Source organism: Heptranchias perlo, chromosome 35 (genome assembly GCF_035084215.1).
Source record: "Heptranchias perlo isolate sHepPer1 chromosome 35, sHepPer1.hap1, whole genome shotgun sequence".
In the NCBI taxonomy this organism is placed as follows: domain Eukaryota; kingdom Metazoa; phylum Chordata; class Chondrichthyes; order Hexanchiformes; family Hexanchidae; genus Heptranchias; species Heptranchias perlo.
The window spans coordinates 4,051,182-4,065,527 of NC_090359.1; the positions used below are offsets into that span (position 1 = coordinate 4,051,182).

Consider the following 14,346-nt stretch of genomic DNA (forward strand, 5'->3'; position numbering starts at 1 on the left):
GACCTTGAACTGAGCTTCTGACCCCACATCCGCTCCATCACTAAGACTGCCTCCTTCCAGCTCCATAATATCCATGGCCTCGATTCCTGCCTCGGCTGATCTGCTGCTGAAATCCTCATCCATGCCTTTGTTACCTTTAGACTCGGCTCGTAAAATACTCTCCTGTCCGGCCTCCCACCTATCACGCTCCCTCAAATGGAGATCCATCCACAACTCTTGCTGCTCGTATATTAACTCTTACTAATTCCCCTTCACCGTTCATCCCTGTGCTCGCTAACCTACATCGGCTCCCTTTCTGGCAACGTCTCAATTTTAAAATTCTCATCATTGTTTTCAAATCATTCCATGGCCTTGCCCGTCCCTGTCGCTATAACCCCCTCCTGCATTATAACCATTCGAGATCTATGCGTTCCTCCAATCCTGGCCTCTTGCATATCCACAAATTCTTTCGCTCCACCATTGGCTGCCATGCCTTCAGCTGCCAAGGCCATAACTTCCGGAATTCTTTCCCTCAACCTCTCCACCTCTTTCTCCTCCTTGATGACGCTCCTGAAAATCTATCACTTTTAACAAGCTTTTTGGTCACGTGTACCAATATCTCCTCATGTGGCCCGGTGTCAAATTTTGTTTGATAATCGCTGCTTTGAAGCGCCATAGGACTTTTACTACGTTATTTGCGCAATATATGAAAGCAAGTTGTTGTTGTTTTAAAGATTTTAAATCGAGAACTGTCAGATCTCTGCCTCATTAAACATTGTCCTTCAGAGACGGAGATATTCCAGTACTACGTTTGCATAGATTACACAGAATTTACAGCGCAGAAACAGGTCATTAGGCCCAATTGATCTTTGGCAGCTTTTATGCTCAACACGAGCCTCATCCCACTCATTCGAATTTTATCAAACCGCTTCATTTGTGGCCTCTTAATTTTCAGAGTCCGAATACTCGTCAAGAACCGTTTTCAAAATTCACAGAAACGTGTTCAGGAGAATCCTTGTTCCAGTTGTACATGATGTCGGAAACATGGACAGGTAACCCATGAGTTCCACATCGTCTCGTTTGTGACAAACGTGTTTTCACTGGTTAGAACCAAATAAAAATAAACACTTCATCTTTAGCTAAAACGCTAAACTTGTCCCACACGGCAACTGGAAAAGGACGCTTGACCTTTCAGCGGATCATTAACTGTAAACTGAGAAATTTCAACCGTTTACACCATGACACCAGGCAGCATCTTTCCCTTCTCAATTTCCTGAACACAGTTCAAAGCGATGTATGTCTGCTTCACGAACATCGAAATTGTGTATTTGGTTCTTTTGATTTACAGACCTCAGGCCGGCTCTTCCACCCAATCAGTTGTCACCAATCATCCCACTTATAAACAAGTAATACTAAAACGCTGCATTAAAGCTCTCATCTGTTATTGTAACACGGTAGGCCGGAGGAACCGAAGGGTCCACAGGGCAACACTAATATGTGGATGTATTTTGGAACACAACAATTGTATCATCAACAAGAATGGCACAGATATGAGGGACTTCAGTTATGTGGAGAGGCGAGAGAAGCTGGGATTGCTTTCGTTAGAGCAGCGATGGTTAAGGGAAGATTGATCAGATGTGTTCAAAATAATGAGGTGTTTTGAGTAAATAAGGAGAAACTGTTTCCAGCGGTAGGGGAGTTGCTAACTGGAGGACACAAATTTAAGGTAATTACCAAGAAAGCCAAGGGGCAAATGAGGAGTGTGGTGCACTGGGATTGGGGAGAGTGGTGTACCGGGAAAGAGGAGTGTGCTCTATCGGGACCCGGAAGCGTGCTATACCGGGACCCGGGAGTGTGCTATACCGGGGCCTGGCAGCGTGCTGTACCCGAATCGGGTAGTTTGCCGTAAGGCGAACCTGGAATGTGCTGCACCTGGTCCTTGGACTGTGCTGTACCTGGATCAGGGACCTTCCAGTAACAGGACTCTGGTCTGTGCTGTATCTGGACCCTGGATGTGCTATTCCGGGACTCCGGAATGTGGTGTACCGGGTCCGGGGAGAGCGCTTTTCCGGCAAGGTGGAGTTTGTTGTACAGGAACCCGGAAGTGTGCTACAATGGGACCCGGGAGGATGCGATACTTAGACCGAGGAGTTTGCTGCACCGGGACCGGGGAGTTGCCCTGAGGCGAACCGGAAGTGTGCTGCAACTTTCTCACGGACTGTGCATTATCAGGACTCTGGAATGTGTTGTACTTGGACCCTGGAGTGTGCTGTTCCGGGACCCGGGAATTTGCTGTACCGGGGCACTGGAGAGTGCTTAACCGGGAGCGGGGAGTGTGCTGTGCTGGAACCCAGAAGTGAGCTGCACCTGGATCTGGGAGTTTGCTGTAACGGGACTTGGGAATGTGCTGCAGGTGGACCCACGAGTATAGTATACAGGGAGTGGAGCAATATTCATCTGCTACAGATCTCTTTGTTCTCTTACAAACTCTGTAACGGTGGACCAAGTTATCACTGGGCTAAGTGTCTTTTAGTTCGATTGAAAATCTGCTTTATTCAACCACAGGTGAAAGATACAGAACACTGAACGCGATTAAATACATTCGATGCAATCAGTTCAACATCTGCACCGAAGCTGTGACCAATAAACAGAACACTCTTAGACTGAGGCGTACGGGTTGATTGGAATTAATGTTGAAACATTGATTCTTTTTCTCTATTTGTCCCAGTGACTGTGCACAGATTAATAACCTCCACGGTCTACCTGCTGCATTGACTGTTTCCTGGTGTCTATCTTGCTTTTCAAAAAGTGTTCCTTCAAAGATCAGAGAAGCTTATCAACAATGAGGTATTAAACATCCTCTGCATGACCGGACATTGTTCACAAATGGTATATTTTTTGGAAATAATCACAACAAGGGGTCATTCCCAAATCACCCCGGACTGCGTGTTGAGCACAGGACTGTCGAAAGCAGCTAACCGCTCCAGGGCAATTACACGGTCAAACCGCATCGGTGGATAGATCATGTCTGGGTCCTATCTCGTGAAGAATGGTTAGATTAACTTACTTTTAAGACGGGACCATAGTGTGAAATGTTTCACAAAATATTAAGAGTAAAAAAAGCAACACATTGGATTCGACAGAACAGGAAACAAAATTACCTGAGAATGTTAGAAAGTGTGAGGTTTTCTCATCTAATTAATTTGACCATCATTGCGAGGGGATATTTCACTCCATTCTTCAACTCCTCTCTGAATTTCCTTTGGGTCACTGCATAAATAAAAGTGTTCGTGCAGCAACTCAGGAGCTGGAGCATGAAGCCGATTTCTCGTACAAATGTGGGCAGGGGGACAGGGTAGCCCAAATAATCCAACCGTTTCAATATAGAACACACCATGAACACCACCCATAACAGGATGAAATTCCTCGATATAACAAACAGTACAACGATGGATTTCCTTCGGTTCTCCATCTCTGGGTCAATGGAACTCTCCCCACTGCTCGGACCCCGAATTCTCCTGCGAGCTCTGCTGGCCACTAAAATGTGTCTGACCGTTAATACATTGAGCAGTACAATCAAAAGAAATGGAATAAATGGTGTTAAAATGTAATGCATTAATTCAACGACCGCCCAGGCGAGCGAACGAGATACACCGTTTGAAACCCGGCAAAACCAGGAACTATTAGAAAGCCAATACTCCCATGTATACAGAAAATACCAGAAAATGTTCTTCAAGCCGCTCAGCACAGTAACTGTTCCGAGAACCACAGCCGCCGTCTTCTCGGTGCAATATTTAGTTTTCAGCTTCTGGCAACAAATGGCCACAAATCCATCAAAGGTGAAAGTGACCGTGAACCAGACTGAACAGTCTGTGACTGCATAAAGCAGGACGGCGTGGATATTACACACTCCAACGTACCACAGAAATCGAAATTGATCCCGATAAACAATAGGAACCTGCCTTAATATCAGATCGATGATAACGACCAGTAGATCCGCCGCTGCCATCGCCACCAGGTAGCGAGTGACACATTTGGACAGACCGCACTTTCCCCGAGACAGGATCACAATCGTCACCACGTTAACTGTATGCAAGGCGGAAATAGGGAAATTATTCACCAGACACAGTGAAAAACATTAATTTGATGCGTTTCCAGTGAAATAAAGGAGCAGGTTATACAACAGGGACATTAATGTTCTTCACAATCAACTGAAATGCGCCAAGAGATTTGCAGCTTGACTTTGCCTCCAGTGATGGAATCGGATTATTTTAGGCGTGGCGGGCTTTGTAATCAGAGTAATGAATCGGCAAATTAGTGAAGCAACGCGATCAAATGAAATATGGTTAAAAACAGAAACTTAATTTAGAATGAATATAAAAGTAATCAAACGGAAAGTGAGAGCCTCACCGACACCTGAGCCTGCGGGGGAAGGAAACGCTGGGATTTTTGCATGTTTGAATTGCAGCGTGTGTGAGTTAGCTGCTGGGGTGATACCTGGATTTAATGTCCCGAGGTGGGGAATGGATAAAAGGGCCCTGGGATGAAGAGTAATCGTCGAATCGCTGATGCCCTTTGGGTGGAATAGTGAGATAACAACACCCATTGTCTGTTGTTCAAGGAATTACGAGCAACAGACCTGGACATGAGATGAGGAAAACCCCAGTCTTTTGGGAAACATAGACCCAGAATCACTTTTTTTGCTCCCAAGCATGCTACATTTACCATATGTCATGTCTTATATTATTCATCTGCTCTGCCCAATATATTATTTTCTGGAAGAAACCTAACTCATTTGCGTTTGAATGAATCAATACTTATTCCTTCCATCGTCTCGCGAAGGAGTCTGTTCCATAGATTGGCCACTCAGACAGATAAATATTGTTTTTGCAGCTTCGTTTTGACTTTAACGCTCGCCACCCACCCTTCAATTGAGGCCTCGTTCTCTACTGTTCCACTGTTGTGGACAAGGTGAAACAGGAACAGCCCGTCGAAGTCGACATAATCTATTCGAGGGATAATGAATCCACTTTTCTGCTCCTCGTCTAAAATACTGAATATTTCAATTCCTGTTTGTTTTTTACATTATAAGTGAGGCCCAATCTGATACTCTGCTCCCTGATTCCCAGTGGTCAATTACTGGATGAACGGAGTTACAGACGCGCTGAGCTCCATGTTCGGTAATTGGATATTCAGGGTCATTTGAGATGCTCCGCATCAAAAATACAAAGAGAAAAAATGGTAATGTAATGTAGTTAATTTTGAAGGCAAATTTTCTAATTAAATTACTGGTAATATTAGTAACAACGAACGTTTACTTTAAATGGTGCAATAACATTACTGGCAATATAATACGCCATGGAATCATAGAAAGTTACGGCACAGAAGAAGGCGATTCGGCCCATCGTGTCCGTACCGGTCGAAAAGAGCTTAACAGCCGAATCCCACTTTCCAGCACTTGGTCCATAACCATGTAGGTTAACAATTGTAAACAATTTTACAACACCAAGTTATAGTCCAGCAATTTTATTTTAAATTCACAAGCTTTCGGAGGCTTCCCCCTTCGTCAGGTGAACGATGTGAAATCACCTGACGAAGGGGGAAGCCTCCGAAAGCTTGTGAATTTAAAATAAAATTGCTGGACTATAACTTGGTGTTGTAAAATTGTTTACAATTGTCAACCCCAGTCCATCACCGGCATCTCCACATCATGTAGGTTAAGGCACTTCAAGTGTACATCCATGTACTGTTTAAATGAGTTGTGGGTTCTGCTTCTACCATCCTTTAAGGCAGCGAGTTCCGGAGCCCCACCACCCTCTGGGCGAAAGAAATTCTCCTCAGTTCACATCTAATCCTTCATACCTACCTATGATCTGAATTCTCGTCAAATAGTGTTAATCTTGCTCTTTCCCTTCCGTGGTGCGAATTCAATAAACTTCCAATTCATATATCGTAAAATGCACAACAAAATATCGAGTGAGTTTCACTATCAGAATACGCCCATTGCAATGTTTGTGGGTCCAGATCAGAGAAACGAAGATCTGTGCCAACCAGGCACTGGATTAGGTTGTTAATGCAGATTAATTATTATAAATAAAATCATGAAATGATCTGAATAATAATAAACATCAGCTTGCTGAACCATTCTAATTTAACCATTGAGAGACAGTGACATCAACTTAGACCATGAAGCGGTGGAAAGCGAAAGAGCTGAGCCAGATTGGATCATCAGTGCATTTATCATTTATCTGGTCTGACTCATCTGTGCAACTAAATAACTAACCATATTCTGCCGAAATTGCAGGCAGTGTGAGCTCATTAAACGTTTCTCACTTGACAGTCGGACTCAGTATGTACAGAAGAATGCACACTTTTAATTAAGGGAATGATCTAGTCACATGGCTTGTGCTGTCGCCTGAAAGAACACCGGGACCTTCATAACATCGCCTGGACTGTACTAATAAGTGACCACTAAGGAAACACTTTTCATTGAACTTACACCAATGAATGGGAATTCACATTAGTGGATCATAGGCCATTATCTAACATACACAAGAATTGCAATTTGATAGCGCCTTTTACAACGTAAGGAGGATCGAAAGTACTTCACAACCAATGAAGTTTGCAGTGTAGTCACTGTTGTAATGTAGTAAAGTAATAAAATAAAGAGCTGGACAGGCGGATTAAATGTCACAAGCTGTTAAACTCGGCTTCCTGAAGTGCCAGGTGCAGATAGTGACTTACCCGGGACGCCGAACGCAGCCAGGATGGGGAAGTAAATCCTTTGTATATCATAAAGTGCCCATAGAATCTTGAGCTTGATCATAAAACTAAGAGACATTATTTCCCCGTCAGTAACAAGCGATGATTGGATATTTGGTCCTGATGCTGGGAGCAATTCTCCGAATGACACATTGAGTGGATTTTCCTTAATTATAGCAGAGAGAATTCAACCAGTCAGAAAATGATATCCCGTGCTGACTGGGTTTAATTACAGTCATTGAACAAACAGATGAAGTCAACAACTCTCACTCCGTGATCTTTAACAAGAACAGTGGAATTTCCATTCAAATGAAACCACGGAGACGAGGTTAAATGTTGCACCTTCATACACGCGTACAAGTACCACAATAAGTTTTATTGGCCACAATTAGTGTGGGAGTGGGATTGGGTCGCTGATAGGATATGGGCGGCAGAGTTTTGCATGATCTGAATTTCATGGATGGTAGAGGATGGGAAGCCGATCAGAAGAACATTGGAATAGTCGATTATGTAGATGAGAAATCACGGATGAGAGTTTCAGTGGTGGATCGGATGAGATCAGGATTGTAGCAGGAGATGCTCCAGAGGTGGAAATGTACAATTTTTGTGACCAAGCTTGCGGTGAATCTCCTAGATGGGACTGGGTCAGAGACGATATTTGGGCAGATGGGAGAAACTAGAGAGAGAGACAGAGGTTCAGGAGCAGAGTGTGTGTGAGGTGATGTGGGAGGGTTGGATTCGTGTATAATGGCGGATAATGAGAAGGGGGAAGCAACTGAGGCAGCTGAACGGATGGATAATGACCCCAGTGACCAATAAAACCACGAGCACTTCGCACTTGTTCAAAAAATAACCTCATGCTCGGGAGTGAATCCAGTGAAACGTTGTCTCCAAGACATGTCTTCCCCCTGAGTCAATGATCCCAATAAGCATTACCATTGCACCTAATCAAGATTATTGTGTTGGAAGCACTCACCTCAATTACCTCTGTTATATTTGTAGAATGACACCAATAAATCCGACTAAAAGTGGAGGCATTGACCGCATAAAACCTCTTATTTAAGATCGGCAAAGCTCAATACACTCTATTTACATCGGAGCTACTTCAGAACTTGTCTTATTGGAGACTGAGCCAGTTAGACGTGAATATCTACGCAAAACCTAAATATACTGGCTAGTGACACAGGGCAACCACGAAAAACTGAGACATATAGGCTGGTGGTGTCAACAAACCCCGACACACCCAGATATATCAACTGGTAACCCCAGTAAACCCCGATGAACACATGTGTACAGGTTGTTGATCCCACTAAACGCCGATAAACACTTATATATAGGCTGGGGATTGCAGGAAAACCTGATAAGCCCCGACACGAATATATCCAGATATATAGGCTGGTGTGCCAGCAAACTGTGATAAACCCAGTAACAGGAAATGGAGAGTCGTGGTGAACGGATTTTTTTCGGACTGGAGTGAGGTGTACAGTGGTGTTCCCCAAGGATCGGTGTTGGGACCACGTCATTTCTTGATATATATTAATGAATTGGACTTTTGTGGACACGGCACAATTTCAAAATTTACAGATGAAACAAAATTTTGAATGGTAGTAAACAGTGAGGAGGATATTGATATACTTCAAGATGTTATCGTTAGGCTGGTGGCATGGGCGGGCACGTAGCAGATGAATTTTAACGCTGAAAAATGCGAAGTGATACATTTTGGTAGGAAGAACGAGGAGAGGCAATATTAACCAGAGGGCAAAACTCCAAAAGTGGTACAGTATCAGAGAGATCTGGGGGCAAATGATTTTTTATTCATTCATGGGATGTGGGCGTTGCTCGCAAGGCCAGCATTTATTGCCCGTCGCTAATTGCCCTTGAGGTGGTGGTACTGAGCCGCCTTCTTGAACCGCTGCAGTCCGTGTGGTGAAGGTTCGCCCACGGTGCTGTTAGGTAGGCAGTTCCAAGATTTTGACCCAGCGACGATGAAGGAACGGAGATATATTTCCAAGTCGGGATGGTGTGTGATTTGGAGGGGAACGTGCAGGTGGTGTTGTTACCATACGCCTGCTGACCTTGCCCTTCTGGTTGGTAGAGGTGGCGGTTTTGGGAGAGCTGTCGCAGAAGCCTTGGCGAGTTGCTGCAGTGCATTCTGTAGATGGTACACACTGCAGTTATGTTGCTCCGGTGGTGAAGGGAGGGAATGTTTAGTGTAGTGGATACGGTGCCAATCAAGCGGGCTGCTTTGTTCTGGATGGTGTCGAGCTTTTTGGTTTTTGTCTCTCTGGGTGCCCGATGAACATTTAATTTGATGCATTTGTCCTAAACTGATGCCTTTTCCACATCTCAGGGCGGTCAGACTTGCTCTCTCTGCCTGTTACTGCTTGTGACCATTAACGAGAACAGGCCGCGAGTTAAACATTTATCAGCAAATCGCCAGAGAGATAACACAGCGAGAATAAAACACATTGCCTCACATTGTTAGACAACGAGAGACACAGATTGTAATGAGTGTCAGTAAACAGACCCGAAAATCAGAGTCCGAGAAAGGAAAGGATGAGAGATATCGAAAAGAGTCATCAAAAGAAAGAAAATGCTTTCTCCACCCCAACAACAACAACTTGCATTTATATCGCGCCTTTAACGGAGTAAAACGTCGCAAGGCGCTTCACAGGAGCGATTATCAAACACAATGTGACACGGAGCCATATAAGGAGATTTTGGGACAGGTGAGGTGGGTTTTAGGGGTCTTAACGGAGGAGAGAGAGGTAAAGAGGCGGGGAGGTTCAGGGCGGGAAACCCAAAGCTTTGGGCCCAGTCGGTTGAAGGCACGGCCGCCAATGGTGGAGCGATGAAAATCGTGGATGCTCAAGAGGCCTGAATTGGAGGAGTTCAAAGATCTCGGAGGGTTGTAGGGATGATGGAGGTTACAGAGATAGGGAGGGACGAGGTCATGGAGGGATTTGAACACGAAGATGATAATTTAAAATTTGAGATGTTGATGGACTGGAAGCCAATGTAGGTCAGTGAGCAGAGGGGTTCTCCTCCTGAACGGTGGTTTGAATGTTTGGGGGGCGTGGCTGTGATAAATATCAATATTTAACATAATGATCCCACTTTTCAACTACCACCAAATGATTACAATGCTGACCTGGAATAATCCGTAAAACAAGCCATTAAGATCAATGGTCACTTTAGAAAGGAGTTCAGAAGATTCTTCTAAGAAGGAGAAGGCTCAAGAATCGGATTGCGTACATTTCATGATGGCGTATTTATTTGTGGCCAGGGAGAGGGATGAGACACATGACATTTTTCACACATTTCAAATCTCTGCGGTCAGACTGGCGATTGTTTATTGATCAGGAAGATGGCTGGTAATAATCTAAGACCCAGTGAAGCGGTGAGAACAGTGCAGCAGGGAATGTTCCCGGAAAAATAGGAGCCTGCAGCTCACCGTCTGGTCCCTGTGTCAAGGACAATAAACAACACCACAGCTCCAGGCCAGGAACAGAGAGCTGCTGTTAACGTGGCCCAGCCCTCGCAAACTGCTGGAAATGTAGGATGGAAAACAGACTTTGGGTCTCGGAGGCTACTTTAGGGGCTCAGTGGCTCATCGAAAGAATAATTTCTATTAAAGAGCAGGGCCCTGCTCCATCACAGACTGATACTCTACAGTACATAGCAAAGTAAAGCTCCCTCTAAACTGTGCCATCAAACACTCCGGGGGCGGGTGCATCTCGGGCTAGATCAAGATTAAATCGTTTCAGTACTGTGGCAGGAGTGGAAACCTGACTGGAGGGATTCAAACATGATGTTGTGGGAAAGATGGACACGGATTTTGGAGGCGACAACGCTTTGGACATGAAAGGGAGGTCGGAGCTGGGGTGGCAGTTTCCCTTAGTGTAGCGGTTATCACGTTTGCTTCACACGCAAAAAGTCCCCGCTTCGATCCCGGGCGAGAATGTTATTTGGGCATTTGTTCCAAACCGAATCTCCAGGGTGAGTTTCTTTTCCTGTGAGAAGGAGGCGATAATTGGCTTTTCCTGTTAATTTTGGCAACGGCTGCACCACATCCCTTCAGGGAAGAAGCGATTTGGGAGAAGGGAAGATGGAAGTGTCCGTGAACCTGATTAAAAGAGGCCAAATACAAGATAATATTGGGACGTCATCAGCTGAAAATTGACATTGCCTGAGCTCCGAAATCTGAGCGGGTCCCATTCCCCCAGAGTGAGGAATGATCGGAAGGGGAAATTCCACCCAGTTTATATCTTCGTCCAAGGTGATGTCACAAAGTCCAATTTCGATTGGAGCCGAAATAGTTGAGTTTGGAGAGCGTGAGATTGAAGATCGAAACGTCTCTGGGTTTGATTCTGTGTTCGGGAACTTTTTGTTGCTTTGTTCTCGTTCTTTGGGTCGATTCTCGCATTTATTTACACTGACTTTTTTTTTTACCGGAACAGAAAGGTTGTGGAAGAAATAGACAGGCATCAAGAATGGCAAATATTGATAGCGTCTTTATTTAGCTTTTATTTCTCTTTCCTCTTCTGCATTTTTCTCTGGAATTTGTATTTCTCGGTGCCGGGAGACCATTTGATTTGAGGCATTTGTCCCAAACTGATGTATTTTCCACAACTCGGGGCGGTCAGTCCCGCTCTGTCTGTTACTGCTTGTGACCATTAACGGGAACAGGCAGAGAGGAAAACGTTTATCAGCAAATCGTCAGAGAGGTAACAGAACGGGAATCAAACTCATTGCGCATGATTTTATCGGGGAGGGGGGCTCATGGGAGGCGGTCAGGGGTCATGGTGGGTCAGTTATCGGACCGAGGGCTCAGTCATCGGGGGTCGCGGGTCATCGCGATGGTCACAGATAACGGGGTTCGTAGCTCGTGCAGTGGTGTCAGAGTTTTGGAGGGGGTCGGCCGATCGCCTGTGTGGGATCATGGCAGGTAGGCTTGTTGGTCCTGGCGGAAGCACTCCTGCTCCTCCGGGCCCACAAGCTGTGCAATAAAGGAACTTACTTGCTGTTTCGGGCTTTCTCACCTCCTCTCATGTGGTGTGAAGGAGAAGGTCCAGGAATCACGGCCCCCAGGAGCTGAAAATAAAAAAAGCTGTGAAAATGGAGACCCGCAGCCTCCTTCAAAGCTTTCACTGACCGACACGCCTCGGTATAAACCAGAAGTGGACGGATTGGTTTCGGGTTTTAGTTACTTTACTAATTTTACCTGAGGCAAAGGATACAGTCGGCTTATCTACAGGGCTGAGTCCCTGCCCGCTGCACTCTGTCTGTCTGTCTCCCGGTATATCAGTCTGATTAAGTGTCTGCTTTATTCTCAGGCATCCATGTTCAAGATGCTGAGCGCTGAAATTGACTTTCTCCTCCGCTGCTTCCCACTGCCTTTTGGATATTTGTGTGGAGGGCCTCTTGCTCCCCCAAACCCCCTCTGCGGATATCGGATGTCCTCCCTTCTGTCCACCAATTGCACCAAGGGTCTCTAGTGCACCTTCAGAGAATCTTGTTGCATGCTCTCTTGCAGGCCTGGTACGAATACAGATCGGCAGATTGGTGAGGTCAGGCGTGCAGATTGGAAGATGTGGGATTCAGTTGTGCGCAACCTTTATTCAATGTTTTAACACAACTCATCAATGTGTAAACAAATGGATGGGACCTGCATCTATGTTTTACGTGTGCGATGTCTGATCTCCATTCAGACTCCTTGAAAAAGGTAGACTGTTATTTTCATCAAAACAACAGGTACCAGCAGCCTTTTGGAGATTTCTAAGAAACATTGACCCTTTATGATATTCAGCTTCCTGCTGGTGGTGGAAAGTGTGAATTGCATTGATTCCCGGTGCAAGGCCCGGAACGGAACGCTGATTGCAGGTGAATCCTGGAGTGGGCGGACACTTGCATCCTGCCTGCGCAGGGCTCATTGGGCGTTGGGTAATAGCACATCACGATACCCTCGCCCAAACCCGAACCCGATCCTATTTTTCCACCGAGGTTTTTTATTCCCGCTGTGTTATCTCTCTGGCAGTTTGCAGATAAATGTTTAACTCGCGGCCGGTTCCCGTTAATGGTCACAAGCAGTAACAAACAGACAGAGCGCGTCTGACCGCCCTGAGGTATGGAAAAGGCATCAGTTCAGGACAAATGCATCAAATCAAAAGTTCATCGGGCACCGAGAGAAACAAAAAACAGTGAGAAAGGCAGAAGGAAATAGAGAAATAAAAGGTAAATACAGACGGCATCCTTGATGTCTCTCTATTCCATCCACAACCGTATAAATGTCAGTGTAAGTAAATGTTCGAGAAGCGGCCCAAAGAAGAGGAAATAAAATAACTCAAAATTGCCAAAACCCAGAAATGAACCAAGAATGTTTAGATTTTCAATTCAACGCTCTCGCAAGTGAGCTATTTCGGCCGTAGTGCAGCAGCGGATTTTGTTCATCCTCTTGGAATAAATTTTAACCCAGGGTGGAATTGCCCCTCCCGCTCATTCCTCACTTCGGGAGAATGAGACCGACCATCAAAGCGAGATTTTCTGATAATGTCTTTGAATCTCATTTATATTTAACATTCCTTCAACTCTCTGCCGGCGGGATTCAGACCTGGGGTTCGCCATGAACCAGCTTCCCCTCAATTCGCATCTTTATAAGTGAATCGACCAACAAACGCTCGACAGAGTTCAGGTGATATTAATAATAAAAACATAAATTGCGGGAAACACTCAGCAGGTCAGGCAGCATCTGTGGAGAGAGCAACATCCTTTCAGTTCGATGACCATTCATCAGAACTCTCTCCACAGATGCTGACTGACCTGCTGAGTATTTCCAGCATTTTCTGTTTTTCCTTCAGATTTCCAGCATCTACAATATTTTGCTTTTGTTTTACAGCTTGTATTAATGTTCTCCTGATGATATCTTAATATTATCTTATTTTTGGGCCACTTTAATCTGGTTCATGGATCGATTCTTCCATCATCCCTTCTCCCACATCGCTTCTCTCTCTCATTCATTCTTTCCTTCTTTCAATCCAGAATAGGGCGGGAATCAGAGCTCACAAAACCGCCCCACCCCCGCCCACCCCCGACCAAATCTTCCGCACACAGACCCCCATTTTTATACGTTCATGGAATGTGGGCGTCGCTGGCGAGGCCGGCATTTATTGCCCATCCCTCATTGCCCTTGAGAAGGTGGTGGTGAGCCGTCTTCTTGAACCGCTGCAGTCCGTGTGGTGAAGGTTCTCCCACAGTGCTGTTAAGAATGGAGTTCCAGGATTTTAACCCAGCGACGAGAAAGGAACGGCGATGTATTTCCAAGTCGGGATGGTATGTGACTTGAAGGGGAACGTGCAGGTGGTGTTGCTCCTATGTACCTGCTGCTCTTGTCCTTCTCGATAGTAGAGGTCGCAGGTTTGGGTGTTGCTGTTGAAGAAGCCTTGGCGAGTTCCTGCAGTGCATCCTGTGGATGGTACACACTGCAGCCACTGTGCGCCGGTGGTGAAGGGAGTTAATGTTTCGGGTGGTGGATGGGGTGCCCATCAAGCGGGCTGCGTTGTTCTGGATGGTGTCAAGCTTTTTGAACGTTATATGAGCTGCACTCAT

The 14,346-nt window shown here is 45.4% G+C and overlaps 1 protein-coding gene across 1 annotated transcript; it reads right to left on the reverse strand.

Annotated features, from left to right (window-relative positions):
* Positions 1-3,169: 3,169 nt before the first annotated feature.
* LOC137301978 (probable G-protein coupled receptor 139) lies at positions 3,170-6,820 on the reverse strand. Its single transcript, XM_067971694.1, has 2 exons — positions 6,724-6,820; positions 3,170-4,065 (listed from the first exon to the last, which is right to left on the reverse strand). The coding sequence occupies exons 1-2, from the start codon at positions 6,818-6,820 to the stop codon at positions 3,170-3,172; spliced, it is 993 nt and encodes a 330-aa protein (XP_067827795.1).
* Positions 6,821-14,346: the final 7,526 nt, after the last annotated feature.